The sequence below is a fragment of the Trachinotus anak genome, unplaced genomic scaffold (assembly GCF_046630095.1).
Source record: "Trachinotus anak isolate AG129_WGS33_773 ecotype Australia unplaced genomic scaffold, CSIRO_AGI_Tana_v1 ptg000009l, whole genome shotgun sequence".
NCBI classification, from domain to species: Eukaryota; Metazoa; Chordata; class Actinopteri; order Carangiformes; family Carangidae; genus Trachinotus; species Trachinotus anak.
In genome coordinates this window covers 15,547,725-15,568,062 of record NW_027273860.1, presented here as the reverse complement: position 1 = coordinate 15,568,062, position 20,338 = coordinate 15,547,725, and the positions used below count along the sequence as shown (strand labels likewise).

At 39.9% G+C, this 20,338-nt stretch overlaps 1 protein-coding gene across 1 annotated transcript in view; it reads right to left on the bottom strand.

Annotated features, from left to right (window-relative positions):
• The window catches only part of LOC139625524 (phospholipid phosphatase-related protein type 5-like), a 104,972-nt gene that overhangs the window by 84,120 nt on the left and 514 nt on the right, over positions 1–20,338 (bottom strand). Inside the window, exon 2 of the mRNA XM_071485576.1 lies at positions 13,358–13,448. Coding sequence (XP_071341677.1) covers positions 13,358–13,420 — 63 coding nt within the window. The 5' untranslated portion in view covers positions 13,421–13,448. The remainder of the gene's footprint in view (positions 1–13,357; positions 13,449–20,338) is intronic.

Here is a 20,338-nt window from a genome sequence, read left to right as displayed (position 1 = left end):
GTGTGTGTGTGTGTGTGTGTGCGTGTGTGTGTGTGTTACAAATGTGCCATTTTTAAGCATCAGTATAAGAACAAATAAGAAACATCACCAAAGTGCCAAGGTGAAGTGTGACAACGGTGTCATTTCACAGTAACACCAGGACAAGTGATGATCTCTGGATACAAGTGAGATTTTTAACAAGTTAAAAATTCACCTCCTTACTGCTAAAACTAACAAGGACACAGAGGAGACACCATGAGGAGAGAAAGAGTCAGAGAAGATTAAAAGATAATTCAAGTCTATACGACTTTGGTCTTATTTCTGTAGTTTTTCTACCAGCTCAACTGGGAGTACGAGAGTCAGACAAGGCAAGAATCACTAGCAGTCGGACAATCAAACAGGCTGTAAACAAGCCAACAGTTTATCCAGATCATCTAAACTGAACATTACACACTGAAATGTTAAGCCAGATTGTGCAGAAAAACTGAACACATTACTAAAGTTAGTGCAGTGGGTTAATGCCCATTAGAGTCTCTGACTTCAGACAGACGTGTGAGTCATTTGATCAAATGCCAAAAATTACCCATAACTATGCTTTCTTGACTCAAATCTCTAACAGCCTTCTGAACCTTTATATAAATCCTGTCTGTAAAGGCAGAATTAGTGTGACATTGAGGAGGGCATATTTTGTCATTTTGTTTGGAGGATTTGTTGGAAACCATCATGTTTCCATCCAGCCCATTCTTTTTTTTTTTTTTCTTTTCTGCACATTAACTGAGTATTGGCGGCTTACGTTATTTTTGGGATGTCTTTATTCTGATGCGTACCATTAACAGGATGTCAGGAAATGTAGCACTCTAATAAAAATCCTGGTCTGAGAGTAACAATACATATTACAAACACCTCCACTGGAATATTAGGCCTGCACTATGGGCGTCTTCTTGCAAAGTAGAAATACTGTTGGCTAGCGTGGTGCTGCAGTAGGTGCATCCTACGAGGTTACCATTCTATGACTAAATGTAAACAGGAAGAAGATAAAAAAGTCTGCAATGTGTCCCCTGAGAACCACCTGAGAAGAAAAGGTCAGGTACCTTCAAAAAATACTTGACAGGTGATGAACCATTGGATGAACCATCTGTCTATCACTGTTAAGCAGGGGCTAATTTCAACCAGTCAGACTGTGCATCTTTCCCATCACTGTCACCACCAGCAGAGTCAGTTGGTAAATCAAACTCATGCCAATGCCAGTCGGGAGAAGAAGAACAAAAACATATTTTCCATTGAGGAAAGTCTTCAGTGCCGTCCTCTGCTCTCCTTTCAAGGAATAAATACTCTGCTTTATTTCTTAAGTGGGATACAGTGTTTAAAAGTGCTTCTCTCACAGTAAGAAACATATCCACAGAGCAATCATGAAATCATGGTTTTAGGGCGCTGCTGTCTGGGCTTTTTACAACCACTGAGTGGAAGCAGGATCAGGAGGAGCAAGTGTTGAATTAGCACACATTGTCTGGCTCGAATGCCGCTCACTGAGAAAGAGAATATTGAATTGATATGAAACAGATCATTGTGGCGTTCTGTTGTGTTCTAAAAACCACTGCGAGTTGGTGATTGTTGATTGGCCGCTCTTTGGCCAGCTTATCAACACAGTCAGCAGTTGCAGCAACAGTGGCTGCGACGCAGCTCATGCAGGCCAACTTTAAACCGACTGCCGCCATTTTCATCGAAATTTGTCCACCTCCTTAGAGTTGTAACTCAAGTCAAATCTGCATACACAGACATGATACACATATTTTCAGATTCTGAGTAATTTAGTCTTTCAGAGAATAACTTTGTTCATCATTATCCATAAGACAATAACATCTATTCAGAACTTGGCTGAGAATTATCTCATTCTTACATTTCCTGAAGTAACTCACAGACAGTTTCTATCCGCCCTGGCCTCCATGGGTAGACTACACTGTACTCACAGCGTCACATAGTGTCAGTGCCTTACATATAAGTTTAAGTATGAGAAAAATTATGTGTAACCTCCACACTGAGAGTTTTACAGAATTTATGGTGTAAAAAAGGAGCACTGGTGTCTGATTGTTACTGAGTTTATGGGACCTGGTATCAGGAGAGAACAGGTGATCTGTAGTTTTAACATGTTAACTTGCTCTTTCACTGGGTCACAATACTATAATGTACAGAAGGGGGAAAAAATCTGTTCACTGTAGTATGAAATCTGCCTTCATTCACCCAGTTCCCCTGTGAGACAGACTCAAGATACGAAACCTCTCAAAATGAACTGATATGCAACCAAGACAACATAAGTCTGACTGACTGAGAATCTATAAATAGGCGTGTTGTGGTTGAGATATGAGAAATGCTTACATTGTGTTTTATTACACCATTACGCCAAAGGCAGGAGCGCGACCCAGATACAGTCAATACATCACAGAAGTAGGCATGCAAAAATACCTCAGCTAACAGGCACACACATCACTTTGAAATGCATATCCATCTCTCTCTCTTCTGTCCACACAAATTAACACTGAGTGATTTTCCACACTGAATCGAGCAAGGAGCTGCGAGAGAAACATGACAGGGATTTGCAAAATAAGTGTTGATTATCACAAATGCAGGCCAAAATACGTGGCTTTCTGATTTCTACGGGCGAGTCAAGTGTAGCGCAGCAGATTTGATTTCATCATCGCGTGTGAATAAACAGCTCTTATTAAAAGGCAAAGCGGCGGAGGAGAAAACTTCAAAGTAACATGCTTCAAGCGGCCCAGGCTTATCTGGCATGTCACACTTCATAAGAAATTCATGCAGTGTCTTTCTTGCGACCCGCTGATGTGAAGGCGGTTTGTGCGGGCCCGCTGTTCATGAATGAAAATAATTGTGGCAGGCATGGGGGGGAAGTGGAGATTGAAGGCTGGGGCAGCTCTGCAGAGGGGCAGCCAGTGCAGCGCTACTTCCACTGGGAGGACACAGAATATACTGTATTTAGCTTTATTGCTGTTACAGTAGCTGATTTTAAGGTGGTCTGCATTTTAAATAGATGTTAATCTCTCGTGACACAGGCTAAGTTAATTTTAGAAGAAATTCATAATTCACAAAGCACATTTTTGAGAGCTAAATCAAGACGTGCTTCTACTTTAATGACTCTGAGCTATGCTACAACTCTGTGAGGCAGTGCACAGCAGTGCTTTAGCAAAATGCTAGCACTAACACAGTTCAGCTCTGTGGCATTAGTCATTGATTTTGCAGGCACTGGGTCATAAATAATTTGGTCTTGAAATTTTAACCTGATGCTACACGAGAAATCATGTGATCACCAATGCTATTCAGTTCATCCTGAACATGAATTTCTGATCCACTTTCCATGTCAATCCATCCAATATCATCAATACATTTCACATCTCGTGACCTCGTGGTGGAGCTGGATGAAAAGTCATCAGTCATTAGTCAGTAGCCCGGAGAGCTCAACACACTGCAACTGAAGAAAACACATCAAATGCACACAACACATTAGGGTTCATCATCTGAGAACGATGAATGTCTGTCCTAAATTTTGTGAAAATAATTGACCTGTTAGATTAAAACCCTTGATAAAAACTCAGGAGATCACCAAAGTCACTGCGCTTGATGCTCTTTGGGACATGAATGGCTGAACTAAATTTTATGGCAATCCATCTCATATCTGTTGAGATATATTTTAATCTTGACCACAGTAGTGGACTGAACAACCAACAACAAACAGGCAACGAACAAACAACAGCCTTGGAGCTTTGTGTCAATAACATGGCTAAAAAAATTACAAATGCAAAGACTGCTTTAATGCTTTAATGAATGAATTAATCTCTCCACTGAAATTAGTCATATAAGAATTACAGAACATGTATAATTGATAATGATGTTAAATACATTCTGATGGATGGCTGATAGACTTTTACTGTGAAACGTTAACAGGAAGTGTTTGTTTTCATTGACAACAGCTTAACAGTAATGAAAAATGGCACAGTTGAACAGCTGCAATTAATTAAAAGAGAACCTTAGAGCAGTGAAATGGTGAATATGTAATGATGGAGTCAAGTGCTACAGATACTATCCTGAATTTATCAAGACATCAGGTAACCACAGATGTGTTGAGTTTGCATAAACCGCAAACAGCATCTACAGCAAATTAAAACAGGAGCAGATCAGTAAACAGATAAGCTTATATTAAAGGCCCTGAACACTATTTGAAAATGCACAGTATATTAGTACAAGGGAATTATGATTACAGTGGGAACAAAGATATTATCTGTGCCTGATGAGCTATGCACTGTTAACCCAGAAAAAGACTGTTGGACAAAGTCTTAAGCAATATTATAATGCCGGGTGGATGAAACCCATCACTCTTGTTTTCTAATCAAAGCTCAAAACTTCATTGCAATAACAATCTCTCAAGCAATCTCTCAATATTTATAGTTTTATAAAGCTATACCCATGCTAACAAACAATGCTGGGAGTGTTTTTGTCTTCTTTGTTCTACTCTGAGTCAACTGGCAAGACAGGAACATAAGGACAAATGTGTTGTACTGTATAAAGCCAATGGCTCCTCATGTATCTCCATTAATACTGATACACAATTACACTGACTTACATGGTCTCTCTCTCTCTCTCTCTCTCTCTCTCTCTCTCTCTCTCTCTCTCTCTCTCTCTCTCTCTCTCTCTCTCTCTCTCGCACTCTCTCGCTCTGGAGGAGCCACTTTCCTGGCGACTGGTGAGCAGATAATTACGAAGTAGATCAAGACTCTCTCTAGGGTTGTTAGTGCTTCAATTAATGAGACGTCCAAATAAAGCCTCCATGCTTCCTAGGCTAGCTAGGCTATTTACCTCTTCGCTCTGCAGCCTTCTGCCAGTTCTGATGCCTTGTTTTCGACATTTTGCTGCACCACACCTGAGGAGATGAATGTATCTTACAACATCTGTCACTTACAATGTCAGAGATGCTTTATCTGTTAACTCTCACACTACAAATTGTCAGAAAGAGATTTTTTTTACAGGTTTCTAGAAGATACACTCATAGATTTCACATAGGCCTTAATTTTTATGTAAAGTGGTAAATGCACACCTATGATGTCCTGCTGTTTTCCTGACCCTGAAATGCATCTTACCAGCATTCTCACACCCAGCACAGAGCACAAGGCAGACAGGTGGGAGGAGATATAGAACCAGATGGGGAGATCTATGCAAATAAAGCTGCACAAGGCTAGTAGTGTTTTAATGTGTGTCTGATGTGTTGCATTGAAAAGGTCATGATTTAAGTCATTCAGTTGGTGAACTATAAAATGAATCACAGGTCTTGGTGTGGCGTTTTGTCTTGTGCCACTGTGCACAACGAGTCAATTTCAGTCAATAGTTAGCACAGTAACAGGTGACACCGTTGTTTCTCACAGCTGTGGACGGCCAGAATCTGAACCACATAGCTACATCTTGTTAATGACTCACATCCAAATGGGTGACAAATGAAAGTGGATGTTTCAGTTACTCAAAGTGATCCGCTCAAGTTAACTGATCGATGAAAAAAAAAAAAAAAAAAATGGTTTCAATTACAAGGATGGTTTGAAGAAGTGTGATCTGTCTGAAGATTTAATTTGAAATTTGACCTGCTACTTATCACAGCTCTTCTGAAGCTGAGAGAAATCACAGCGCCTCATACATTTTTTAAACCCTATCATTTTTCATCCATCCATCTATCATCTATCTGTCCATTTTCTAAACTGTTTATTCCATCCAGGGTTGTGGAGCAGAATACACCTTGGTGAAGCCCTTACCAGGGCAGAGGCTTTCATTTACTCACTGCCAGTATTCACTCTATAGGAACAGGAACAACTTGCAAAAACTTTTGTAGCCAGCCGAGTACCAATTTATTCTTGATTTTGCAATTTTCACCCACTTTTCCTTGCAGATCACTGCAGAATCTAATATGGTTTTATGGTGTCTTGCATGCAAGATGTATCCACATATTTGCAGTGATGTTTTCCTTTCTTGACGTAGTTCATTACGGATCCTGAGGAGTGCTTAGGATCATTGTCCTGGCAACAGCTGTTGATGATAACTTTGGCTATGTGGTAATGGCAAAACTGACTAACACCACTCAACCACTTTGTAGATCCAATGCACAGATACTGCAGAATATCTCATTAAATACATCTGCACATGCTACTGATTGTTCAAAATGTCATCACTGAAGCCTGAGTTTAGCAAATTGTCCAAAACCTAATCCAGGATCCAAGGTGGGCCAGGTTCAAATATAGGCAGTCTAATGGTGCTGATTATATTCGGTCATGTTGTTTTGTTGCAGCTAGTGTCCGCTTGTTCTACCTAGGTGGGTCTGTTGAGGTTGACCACATTTGTGATTGAGTTTATTTATCTCCATGTCTGTCTGACTGTCCTCCAGTCCCATGGCTCAAACCTCTGTTTAAAAAAATAACTTATGCTGGTAATTAAGTTTTTCCTCAGGTAATTAAAAAATTTTTGTTCAGTAAAAACTTGAATAACAGAAATACTGTATGAAATATGTAAGTACAGAATCAAACACTTTCATATCTGTTTGCTGTTATGATGCATGGATTTTAACTTTATAGCTGATGAGACAACAGGCATCTGTTGCCTGTCTGATATTCTGTTCCTCGACAGGAAGCGGCAGCAGGCTGGCACATGCTATGTCAATCAGATAATCATAGCATTAGTGTTCTAATCCAAACTAATTGATTCCTTGCCTCTCTCAGGAAAAAACAAAGCCATTTGTTAATAAGTCAATCCCTATACATTCATCAGATCCAGCAGGGCCCACAGGAAATTGGGGGAATGAGGTGTCAGAGTAGAGAGTAATGTGCAGTCCTTCTGCTCTATTGCAGGCTCACATATGCTGACTTCAGTTTGTATTTTAGGATATTATTCTTTTGAACACACACACTAACCAGCAACATCAACAAATGTTAAATGTGGTGTCTGAGAAGATCAGCAATCGTAACAAGAGTGATGAGAGCATGAACGACAGCATCAGACAGATGGTGCTAATACCACCTATCCACCATCATACATGGCATACGGCAGAGAGTCAGGTGGTGTGGACACCTGGGGAGGATGCCTGCTAACCAACCAGCCTCCCAGCCATACAGCCTGAGGCTCTCTGGGTTTAGACCTAGATGCATGGATGCAGTGAAAGAGTCCACAACAGAACCACAACATAGCCATCGTCATGGAAAGACACCAAGCTTCATCTGCCGACAACACCCAAATACAGTATCACAAGGATTAAGTTTATTCCGCCCATGCAAATGTGCACACTGATCTGCATGTCATTCTAGCGACTGTCCATAAGTACAAGAAATGTGGCATTCATCAGACATGATGCACTCACAGCTTCATGTGCACACAGGGTCAATTTATGTACAAGCAGGAAAGATAAAGTTGGACATTCCAGACAATCAAACTGAGATAAGTCTAATGTAGCGTCCCAACATTTAGACTGTGAGTGATGTGGTGTGCACAAATCCTCATCATCTCCCTACTGTACTTTAGAGTTGGTTTGGCTGATTTTTTTTCTATTATCATAATAATATGCTGTTCCAAGTCAGACTTTTTCTCCATTAACATTTTGTAACTGACAACCCAAGATCACCACAAAAATGAATAACATTTCAGTGATTCGCTTCACATTAAGGTCAAAGACGTTCAAAAGAACAGAAAATATACATGGCCTACTTTCAATTATCGGTACCAGAACAAAACAGTATTTATTAATATGACTCTGAGAGACTGACTATCTCAATGAACAAATGAATAAATTATATCAGTGGTTAATATTATTGATTGATGATTTTTTTTTTTATTTATTTTTTTTTTTTTATCAGAGTGATGCTGAAACACTCATTCGCATTTTTATCACCTGCCATTTAGACTAGTGCAACTCCCTTTTTACTGGATTATCTAAAAAGTCCAAGCATCTTAAGAGCATTACCATATGCATGGATTGCTACAAAATTTTGCCTGTTTGACATTAAGATACCCAAAACTGTCAAAATGTTGGTGTGAAAGTCCTGAAAGAATAAAAATCACACATCACAAAGCAGAATATCCCCAGACTGCGTAGTAAAGCTCAGACCTAAGGTCTGCAGACATGCACTGAGTTTTGTTGAATTGACTTAAAAGAGAAAAACTACAAGTTTTGATTAATTTTTATTTATTTATAAATTCTTTTAGAGAATGTGATTTAACCATCTGCCAGTTTTACAGCTGTGCAATTACTTCTTTAGCTCTGGAGGAGCTTTATCAAGGCTGAGAAAATAACTCTGTAATAGCTGCCTGGATTATGTTCAGTGGCAACATTTTGCCCAGGCCAGAAAGTTGTACCACACAGTAGTCATACAGATGTGGTCATGGTGAAAGGTGTGCATGCAAAGCAAACCAAAAACCTCCTCCTGAAGTTCAGCTCAAGGTTAGGCATTTAGAAGTTTGAACAACTACAGCTGCATGACAACAAAATTTCCAATTTCCATTATACAGCAGTATAACGTGCCACAGTGCAGTGTAGTATGTTGGTATATTGCATGCCATAATAAAAACTCTATTTATTTTTTCAAATAGCAATATTTGTAGTACATTTAATGTATACATGATTTTGTAATGAATGTAGGCTACTTTACATACTACTACATAGATACTACCACTACTATCATAGTGTAGTTTTGCATATTTAGAACCAGTATGAGGTCATAGTAATGCATGTCCATACCAGGAAAAATGTGCAACAGAATATTACTGCACAAATTATTTTGTCATGTGTTTGTGTGTGTCATTCCACCCCTGCCTTTACTCACTGTACAGCCTGTGCCCTCCAGTGGTGAAGCCCTGAACAACAAGAGTTCATATTGTCACTAAATCATTCATTTAACACTAAAATATACAGCATACACGCTGTTTATGCAAGTTTCTATGTAGTATGATGAAGTATATAATGATGATGATGAGAAATTAAGTCTATATTCTAATTTTAATGGCCAGACCCATCTGGGATAAAATGACTAACAGGAGACAACACAGTTGTTAACCCTCACTTTCAGTGCAGGGCATAAACTGTATAACCCAAAAATCACTTTACAAATGACATGAGCTGAACTGATTGATTGATTGATTACCATCAGTGCTCATAACCTGCTCCTCCATCCCACTGATGCTGCAATTTACCAAATGTGTCCTTCAAAAGAAGGCTTGAATGTCACAGGAGACCCCAAATTGGGATATAGCTATTGTTTACCTCATATTACATCATCATCATGAAAAAAAGGTTTCTCATTAACTCCAAGACTTTCATTAAAGAAGAGTTGATTTTCTCTTTTTTTTCTATTGTACTTCAATAAAGTTGATTAACAAGCAAAGAAAAAGAGAAGAATCGTCAAACGTCCCGCAGTCATATAACACAGGCTCTCTGTTGTAAATCCCATCTAAGATTCTAAACCAGGGGACCTTTATGATATCATCAAGGTTGTTTTCAGACTTGATCAACTGCTTCAAAGCCACAGAAGACATTAAACAAGCGTTCAAACAACTCAGGCTGAGGAGAACTCATGATGATGATAAAGCTGATCTTGATGTGTAATGCTGTATATATCAGAGGACAGTCCTACAAGTTCAACCCAGCACTCTAGGTCTGTATCAGCCTGAAAGTAGCTATAGTAACTATACAAGAGTTAACCTGGTTTTCATCTTGCTATTCCACTCTGTTCTTTCGTTCATCTGCTCAGAGATGACAAAACATGTGATGCAACTATCTGCAACTAACCAGGCAGGAAAAAAACCCCACAGAACAACATGTAGGATGCGCACACTACATGCAAGAGTGCCTCAATTGCACATGAACAGTTACACTCAACAGAGTGAGAGGCTACAACACTGAGTTTTTGATTTTCAGTTATACGAGCAATTGAGGACAATTATAGGTAATCAGAGTGGTGATGTTCTTTGTGGAGCGCTGTGGAGATAATGGAGCCTGATTGGTTCGGCCTACAACCAGGCACTCAGGCACAGTTACCTTACTTACTGGTTTCAATTGATGCTGTTTGTCTCGCTCCGTGTATTTTTCTGTGACTTTCCCTGCTGTCGAAGTGTCCTTCTTCTCTACTGTCTGCGACACTGAGCAGTGCTCATCTTGGGTACTATGCATTAATAATGATCTGCGTTCAAAGGCAAAAAGTGGCGAAGCAGGGAAGTAAAGAGGAAGATTTTTCGTCTGTATATATTTTCTACTTTCATAATATTCTGGGGTAATATTTAAAAAGAACCCTCTGAAGAACAAGTCAGTAACTTTTCAGATCACCTTCAACATATGCTGTCCTCAATACATATGAAATGAAATACAATACGAAATGACTGAATTCAATATCTGCACCATTAACATTTTTAGATGGGCTGTAACTTTGAAGAACAGTGATGCTTTCCATGCTTCTCTCCATCTTAATATCTTATCAACTCCAACAAAGCAGTGACACAACTATAAGCACTGCAGCCAATGCCCACAGTGATGGCTTATCAATGGTCTATCACTGTATTGCAAGTGCAGGACTCCATGTCTAAAGTTCCATTTTTGTGCAGGAGTGGTTATAGCTACAGGTGACTAGTACAGGGAACCACCATCACACAGGATCTCAAATGGGAGCTAAACATCAGCTCCCTCATCAAAAAAGCTCAGCAGAGGATGTATTTCCTGAGGCAATTGAAGAAGTTCAACCTGCCAAGGACTATGATGGTGAACTTCTACACCTCCATCATCGAGTCCATCCTCACCTCCTCCATCACCATCTGGTACGCTGCTGCCACGGAGAGGGACAATAACAGACTGCAGCGTATCATCCACTCTGCTGAGAAGGTGATTGGCTGCAATCTTCCGTCCCTCCAGGACCTGTACGCCTCAAGGGCTCTGAGGCGTGCAGGGAAGATTGTAGCTGACTCCTCCCACCCTGGACACAAACTCTTTGAGACACTCCCCTCTGGCAGGAGGCTGCGGTCCTTCAGGACCAAAACCTCTCGCCACAAAAATAGCTTCTTCCCATCTGCTATTAGCCTCATCAACAAGGCTAGAGAGCCCCACTGTTGCTGATCAATTGCACCAATCACCAGAAAAAATTCCTTGTATGTGAAAACATACTTGGCAATAAAACTGATTCTGATTCTGATTCTGATTCTGAGGTGATTAAATTGTGCTCCCTGCTTAAGACTTCATTGCACCAACCTCACTCACATCTCTCATGGTTACAAGCCCCCAGACTAAACTACAGAGAAGGTCATTGGTGAGTGCCTTCCAAAACACCTGTGACGTCCATAAGACTGTTACAAAAGTTAACTACAATTACGGCCTCGTGGTTGTATGCCTCTACCAACCAGTCAAGTTACAGCAAACATGGTCAAAATCTCAGCTCCTTCTCTTCCTGAGTTTCAGCACTGACTAATGGCCAGTGGTGTTTCTGCAGAACATTACGGTGTCATGGTGAGGTTGACCTTTGGCCATTTGGACATAAAATGTCATCAGGTCATCATTTTATCCTATTAGGAATTTGTGTTAGATTGTGTCACAATTAGTGTATTATTTATAATTAGACCTTGACTTTTGACGTTTGACCACCAAAACCTAATCAGTTCATCCTTGAGTCCTAGTGAATATATGTGCCAAATTTGAAGAAGTTCTGTCAAGATACTGGGATATTGCGTCCATGGGAATGGGACAGACGAACGGACAACCCGAAAACAATATGCCTCCGGCTCTGGCAATGTTTTGTCAAGCTGCTGTTCCCAAGGTGAACAATAAACCTTCATGCTCATACTTTGCTAAGGTTAGGAAGGGACTGTGGTCATAGAAACCTAGCTCAGTCCAAGTTATTATAATATATCTTCCAATGCTGATGAGACAGAATGTAATTTATACTGAAATAAATTTCTGTACCAAAGCCGCTCAGTACAGACAGTAAATATAACAATATGCACAACAGCAGAAGATGTGCATGTTGATCAAACATTTGGCTGAGATTCTGATAGAACAGCTAACTTTGGCACACCTTATTTCTTCAGGAGCAACTTGATCCAAATACTGAATAAGCGTAAATCATTGATCTGACTCGAATAAAAGTTTAAGCACGAGAAGACTCCTGAAACATGATCAGCTGATGATTTTTCTATAGCAAAGACGTCTCACTCTGTTGGATTTGTTGGTACTACAGAAAGACTCAATCACTTCTGATTGGACAGTGGTGTTACATAGTGGAGCTCTACCCTTATAAAGGATCATTGGTTGAGTACAGACATACAAACAGATGTTTAATTTTGTTCTGTCATCAAAATTACTCACTGCTACCAGAATGTTTTCCACACTGTTCACTGTTCAACAAATCCATTAGAATCTGAGCTTAATGAATCCACGTATTTCGCCAATTCAGGTGTCAGAGGTTAGACTTGCTTGCGCTGCTGCACCCAAATCATTTTTCACATTCGCACACTCATTTTCATCATCAGCATTACAACAACAGCAGGCTGAAGCAGACAAAACACAGTTCAGTAAAGAACAGATCAGCATCTGATCTGGTCTTTAGAGCTGATCTGAAGTCAGCATCATCAAACAATAAATCATACCTGGGTGTTAAAACTTCTATACAGAGTGAGATTAGAAGCTGTCGCAAACCAAACTTGACAATTAGAGAGAAAGGCTGTGAAATGCAACTAAGGTTTTACTTTACTCATCTCATGCAGCGTCACATGTAATGAACCTATAAGATCACTGTTGTTGAATAGTGTGCATGGGCCTTAAAGTGAAGTAAACACTATGTTTCCAAGTTCTTTTCTTTTCATATCTAATCATTTTTTTCTATCTTTATATCAAATGCTTTCTTTTTTGCTCAAACATATCTGATGAATTGATTTAAATTAAACACTTTTATAATTTTGAAATGCATCACAATATGGAAGCTACAGATGCTTTAACCTCAGTTTCACTATGAGTTTAAGTCTCACACTCTAATCCCTGTCCCTTATACCAGAGGGGTCACACATGAAAACACTTCTAAACATCCTATAAATATTTTACAGTAGAAGAATATGTGTGCAACCCAGTGCTTGGCTTGCTACATTGCAGAGATGTGTGATTCAAATTTCCTGCCACTAGATGGTGAAAGAATACCACTTGCACGTTGAAAAGAGCATTTTCAACAGGCTTTAAAGAAGCACTACAGCTGATCTGTAGTCTAGTAAGAGTGAATCCACAGAAATAATTTAAAACTGTTTGGCGAGAACTTTCTGGACAGCGAATGTTCAAAATCATGAAAGGAATCTAACCCTGTCTTAATGAATCATATCTTACCTCCCCAGCCAGTGCAGTGTACAGTTTCCTTTGTTCTTTTCTGCTGAGTCGCTTGGTAGACATGTTGACTGGCTATTCTTAGGAGCATGCACTGCAGAGAGAAAATAAAGAAAAGAGACAGAATGAGGTTCATTAAAAATCAGGTGTGAGACACATGGGAAAGATTTGAACGTGGTGGACAAATCAACATCTGTCAATACAAAGCAGTACAGTCATGCAGGAATCTTGTATTACACTGACTTAGTTGTTAGTTTGGTGTTCCTAATAAACCGACAACGACATATACAGTACAAAAGTTTGGACACTATTACATATGTCCAAACTTTTAACTAGTACTACAGAAAAGTTTGGACACACTTTCACAGAATGGGTGTGTACAGTATACTGTATTTGGCTATTTACTATGTGCATTAGTTTTTGCAAAGAAAGAAGCTTGGAATTATTGTTAGGTGTGTTACAATGATAATCCCCAATTGTTATTTGAAGATTTTTAATAAATATTCAAGTATAAAGTTGTTGCCTGTATTTCGGTAAATTGTTTTATGTCACTTTACGTATCTGGTTCTTGTTGTTTGCTGTATCTTATTCCCTCTTTAAGTAAGTTTGTGCATTATAGATATATAGTCCCGCATGGTAAAGAACAAGCTGTTGAAAGAGAGAATGTAGGCTCGCTGGAATGGCATGGCCTATCCTGATGGCTCGAAATTAAGGTGCTTCCTATCTAGTAAACCTTTCCACGGAATTTCTGAACAGCACTGCTTATGTTTCTCCTTAGAATTCACAGCTGTCTGCACTTTTTAAAAATTATAAATTGATCTAAATTTCATTTTTGCAAGATATAGTTGCCTTTGCAGGCAGTGAAATTCTACCTCACCCCTAAGCACCCGAAGAGGTTCACTAGCAGACAATAGCATCACTGCCTTTATACGTTCTGTGGATGTCCAAGGATGCAGTGGAGGTAGGTGCCTTTGGTGTGTGTCAGCTTTGTTCTGTGAGGGCATCATTACATTTATGGTATTAATATTATAAAAAACAAATACGCTCTTCATTCTGACCCAAGAAATGCAACCAATATGTTCCTTCAGATATGCCAGGCCTACAAAATTGTGGGCAAAATATTGGCTGTTTTCCTGATCCAGGGGTGTGTGTCACCTAACTTTTTTCATCAAGTCTTGCTCTAACATTTGGCCCAGCAACTACTGAGGAAGTGGCAGAACACAGTCCAAGGACTAAACTGGAGACAGCAAGTTCAGAATTCATTACACACTTTTAATAAGTTTTTACCTTTTATTCTGAAATACTAGCAGAGTCCAAACTTTTTGGCATGGAAGATCAAAGTCCTTGACTGGTGAAAGAGTGATTCAATGAAGTATATTTAGCTGAGATGCTCTGGAAACAACACATACCTATAACCACAGTAAAGACGTTTCTTGTATTTGCAAGTATTTGCTATAGTTCAAGATATGCTGTGAGTGATGTAAAAAGAAACCTCGCTTTCACCCATTAATTTCAGTCTATTTGGCAATTCTGTCTTTGTTTTTCCATAATTTCAGATAAGCAGAGCAGAGACGCTTAACAATGCCAGACAGGTCGTTAATGAAACTGCTGAAGAGTTGGCTCTGACGGGAGCTCTACCTCCAGTCCTGGCAGCAAAGGAAAGAGGTGATGGAGGCTGTGCTCCAGTTTTACTGTGAGGGGTGAATACATGCAACCATCCAAGAGGGAGTTGTCTGTACTTGAATTTCGAGCAGGAAATGTTAGTTGACAACAACTGCGGCAAGAAGGTTTATCTGACCCTTGGTTTTATAATGATAATTTAAATACAGTGTACAGTGTACTTCAACAGTACAGGTACCTTTTATTCACATAGCGATTTGTTTCTTCTTTTTTGCATCAGATTCAAAGAAAGACTGGGTACTCTTGGTGTGCCAGAGTAAGTCACTTTACACCCGCAGGCTTTTAGAAAACAGACACAACGTTGCTGCAGGCCAGTGATATCGCAGGGCTTTACCAGGCCAGATGTAGATCATTGCCAGCGTCAAGTCGGAGGCCGCCGGAAGTCAGGATCATTGTCTTTTTGAAGGACTGGCTTCTTTTTTACTCATTTGGATCACAGTTAGCCACTACCATGGTAGCAACTACTCTTCCTGGGGTCCATGCTTCTTGAGGTAGACGGTGTGGTCCCTGTGCCAATTGTTAAGAAAGGTTTCCATAAATTAAATGGGACATATCTGGGATTTTCTTTCATACAACCCACTACTGGCTATGATCCACTGTTTTGTCAATTGAATATAATTTGTCACGTAGACTTGCCCATCCAGTCACTCTTGAGCATGTCCTCATCTTTGCCACAAGCCTGCAGCGGGTTTTGTGATGCAGCCAGAGCTGGCATTTTTACACCCACAGAATGGACTCGCCAGGGTCCCACAGGCAAACAGGTTTGCTGATGCCTCGCCTACCTGTGGGCCAGACTTACAGAGAATTCAAAAATAACATGGAGCTTAGAGCAGGCTCTGCTCATCAATTTGGGGAGGGCTGAACATTAGTATTTTCTAATGGTTTTGAGATTCTAAATGTTGTTACTTTTATTTTTTACGGATTTCTTTTACATAAACAATTTTGATGACAAGTATATTTGGCCCACCTGTTGTTGTTAAATTCAAAAGTGATTTTGAGAGAGAAAATTGAAGCCTGGCCTGGAGTTGGAGCTCTGGTCTGGATTCTGATCCAAGCCATCATAGTTTTCATCATTGTGGCACTGTATGTATAATGGACAGTGATTTTCTTTGTTTTATAAGAAAAATAGTGGGTTTTTTTTTTGTTTTTTGTTTTTTTTTTCTGGTGGTATTTCTGTCAAACACAGGCTTGATTCCAGTCGAGGTATACCACATGAGAAAACTGGTGTGGCTCAAATCAGTGTGAGGTGTTGAATATGTAATTAGACTGGATTCATACATCCCTGTTTGAACAGATTTTTTTTTTTTTTTTGCATACAAGCCTGAAAAACATGTTATAATGATAAATAATTGGTGCTGTGAGGGGCATTGTCTGTAAATGTTGTGATACAAGTTTACTTCAAGGGCAGAACAGGTATTCAGAACTGATGTTGTGCTCTAGTTCAAGGTGCCCTCGGAGCCCATTGCTCCTGCCAGAAATCCAACCCTAATACCGCAGCAGCAGCAATAAGAAAGCTGCAGTATAAGAAGGGAAATAGAGCTGAAACAATTAGCTGATTAATACAGTTGAGTGCAAAAGTTTGAGAAACTCTCCAGGTAAATAACTGCAATATGTAAAATCAGGTGTCAGTTCTATAAAAAAATACTGACACCACTTGATGCTTGATGAGTGGCACCAGGTGTTTTTAGTTAGGTTTGCATTCTATATTTGCAAGTGGGCAGATCTCCAGGAGCAACAACACCAATGAGATCAGGGAAACAGCTGTCAGATGACCTCAAAACGTAACTGGTAAACTTTCATTTCGCTGGTGAGGGAAAGAAGCATTTCGGGACACCGGTAGCAAACGCAGGGACCATAAACCAGAAATGGAAGAAACATGGACACACTGAAACTCTACCGAGGAGCGGAAGACCAAGACAAGAACATGACGTCACTGAGACTTTAAACCTCTGACCACCAAAATCTAATCAGTTCATATTTGAGTAAAAGCGAATGTCTGAGCCAAATCTGAAGAAATTCCTTCATGGCGGTCTTGAGATATCACACTCTGGCCTCTGTCACTGGCACAGAGGCACTGAAATCTGTGTGCGGGGAACATTAACTGGATGTTATGGCATGTGCATGGCGACTGCGTAACGTCTTGGTATTCATTCCGGTGCCCATGTTAACAGGTTAGAGCGGACACACCGCCTCTGTGAGACACGTGAAAGAAAGACCTGGCAGTAAATGCAACGCAGCAGACTTGCAGCCGCCACACACACGCAAACACTGGCGGTGTCGGAAACCATTTACCTGCTTAATGTGCGCTTTGAAATCGTGAACTTAAAAAACACGCAAATTTTGAAGAAAAAAAAACTCTCTCTCAAATGTTGCAAAAAGAATTCATACGTTTTGCAGACTATTCATGAAAGCAATACTCTGAATTCACTGCCGTGTGTCTCAGGCCTCTCGGCTGCATCGCATGATCTAAAGATTTGGTGTCCTGTCTATTTCTCACGCGTGACACGTGCAGTTCCCTGCAAAGATGGACAGAGAAAAGACCTGTTAATAGCCATATTGACATCTTACCAGCAACATTACATAAAAATGACGCCTTCCACTATGTCAAGGCTGAATCTGAAAATGTCACAGGCATAAAAAAAATCTAAATATATTTTCTAACAGCGGCATTTTAGTGACATTTTCTGCTGAAAAGAAACCAGAACCTAATTTATAATGAAAAGAAATCCAACATCTGTGTAGCCTGCAAACTCTACGTAGACAGATAAAACTGGCAGTGGCAGTGATGCAGCAGGTACGCAGCCAGTGCGAACACAAACAACACGTGGGTGCTGCAGCGATGCAGCAGGTAAAAGTTGTAGCAGGAGGTTGGTCTTTAACTATGATGGACAACAAACTTTCCAAACTAAATGACAAAGTATGTCCGTTGCATTTACTGACATCCAAACCTGCCTGGGAATTTTGTCCGTAGGAGAGGCTCAACATGACATTCAGAGTCCTGCAATCTGCCCTGAATATCCACACACACACACACACAATCTCAGTGAATTTACAGACCAGCGCGGCATGCACACACACAGCTTGAACTGTAGTGACCTTTATCAAGCTGGGAGGCAGTCTGCCTGCACTCATTACTCAGCACCACAGCAAAATCAGTGAGAGCCGGCCTCTTCCAGGAGAACAGCGAGAATATGTTACTCTAGTCCAACACTGCTGAATGATTTTAATAACTAGAATCCCACGTGGGCCTTTATTGGAGGCAAATACAGCTTAAAATACTTAAGACAGAGTGGCTCCATCTCAGAGGTGAAATCTGCTCAGAGAAGCAAACACATTCAACAGCTGCTTCAGGTCAACATCTGTGTCCAGTCACTGTTGTAAATAGCAGCTGTTCTCAGGTCAATGAGAAGCAGTTCGCAGTTTAAAAGAATTTCATAGAAATGATGCCAGTAGGCAAACTATCGAGGCCTCTCTCTCACACACACAGCTCTAGCAGTCTACAGGGTGAAAGTAAGTTTGAACTTCTCTCTTAGCTCTTTTTCTTCATCCTTTGTACAACTCCCGTCGCCGAGTTGATTTTATTGCCATTACATCAAAGGTTGTAGTTTCAGTCAAATAATAAAACGATCATATAAAATGAGATATTATAATAAAGAAATTATGTAAAAGATAAGCTGAAAAGTGCAAGAGAAGTCAAATAACCTAAAAATAATAAAAATATGCAAAATGCCATAAATAATTACAAAGACAACCATCAACTAAAAAAACAATGTATCGTAAGAAAGGCTTTAAAATAGTAACGTTTTGCAGAGCCGACTACTCCACACAGTATCAAGTATCCCAGCAAGATGTTTCGATATCATACCAAAAATGATGGTGACCATTTTTAAAATATGTTTTATTGAACAAAGTGACAAAAATGATTCAGACTGAATCCATCCACACACTAAAACCAAGGCTTTGGCCACCAGATGTGGCCATTTTGACTGTTTCAAGCACTTCACAACTGTGAATTATTTAAAACACAACTGCTTCATATTGGTTCAGTGCTTTAGGAAGCTGTGTTTCCTCATCACAACTTGAAATCCTGCTTGACAGGTTTGTGATGTTAAAATGCTTCAAGTTTGACAAAATGATCCAATATTGGTGTTGACTAAAACTAAAACTAAAAAGACTAGCTTTTATTGACAAGAAGGACAAAGTTGACTAAATATGGCCAAAACTAACATGAACGTTTGATCTCAGGACTAAGACTAAAGTCGCTGACAAAATGAACACTGGTAAGGTACCGTCATACCGTCAACAGGTCAGCTGAGGAGACATCAGAAGGAAACCTGTACTGCATTAATAAATTAGCAGGGTAACAGGTCACAGATGCTGTCATGGTATGCCCTGTGAGTGTGTGTGTGTGTGTGTGTGTGTGTGTGTGTGTGCAGGAGGCAGGGAGACATCCAGGACAGATCATTCTTTCACCTATAGCTGGGGTCAAGTCTCAAAAGCCATCAAACATGCTAAAAATAAACATACACAGACGAAACCATTAACTTATTAACTCAAACCTATAATCCTGAAAAAGATTATTACATTGTCCACTTAATAATTCTATTTCCTTTAAACTGGAAAGGCACAATGTCAAACCACATACACCAGAACTCTTAGTGAATTAATCTGCCACAAAATTTAATGACTTCTTGCCTGACACATGCTTCATCCCTCCGGTATGTCTGGTGCCAATCAGCTCAGGACTTTTTGTGTAATACTGCTGACAAATAAACAGGCAGGTTAAAAACACCCAACAGTGAGGACAGACTGACAACTGGGTCACTGATAATGATTTAATGTTTCGTGCGTTGTGTCGGCAGATTCTTCAGAAGAGACTGCTATAAGGCTCCACTCTCTTGTGATACAGTAACAGTATTATTTACAGTAACAGTAGGGTTTGATGTTTGACATTTTGCATGTATATTCATTATCTTTATTATTAACGGAGTACAATATAGCACTTTTGTAAAGCTGAGAGACTTGTGAGAGACAACTTAGAAAAGAGTGGACAAATTCAAAGCAGCAGGTGCTGAGATGTCTTGACTTTTAGCCCCTAGTGTTGGTCAAATTTTAAAAACACTGGCTCCCTTGATGCAACATAACAGCGTGTCCACACTTTCTCCAACTATTAAATATCTTCTAAACCCCATAGCTCGGGACCCTTCCCTGTTACATGTAAATTTGTAGTCTCCAAGCCAAAGATCTCTATACATAGAAGCAACATTCACTGCAGCAAACACAGTCTGTCTGCACTTCACTGTC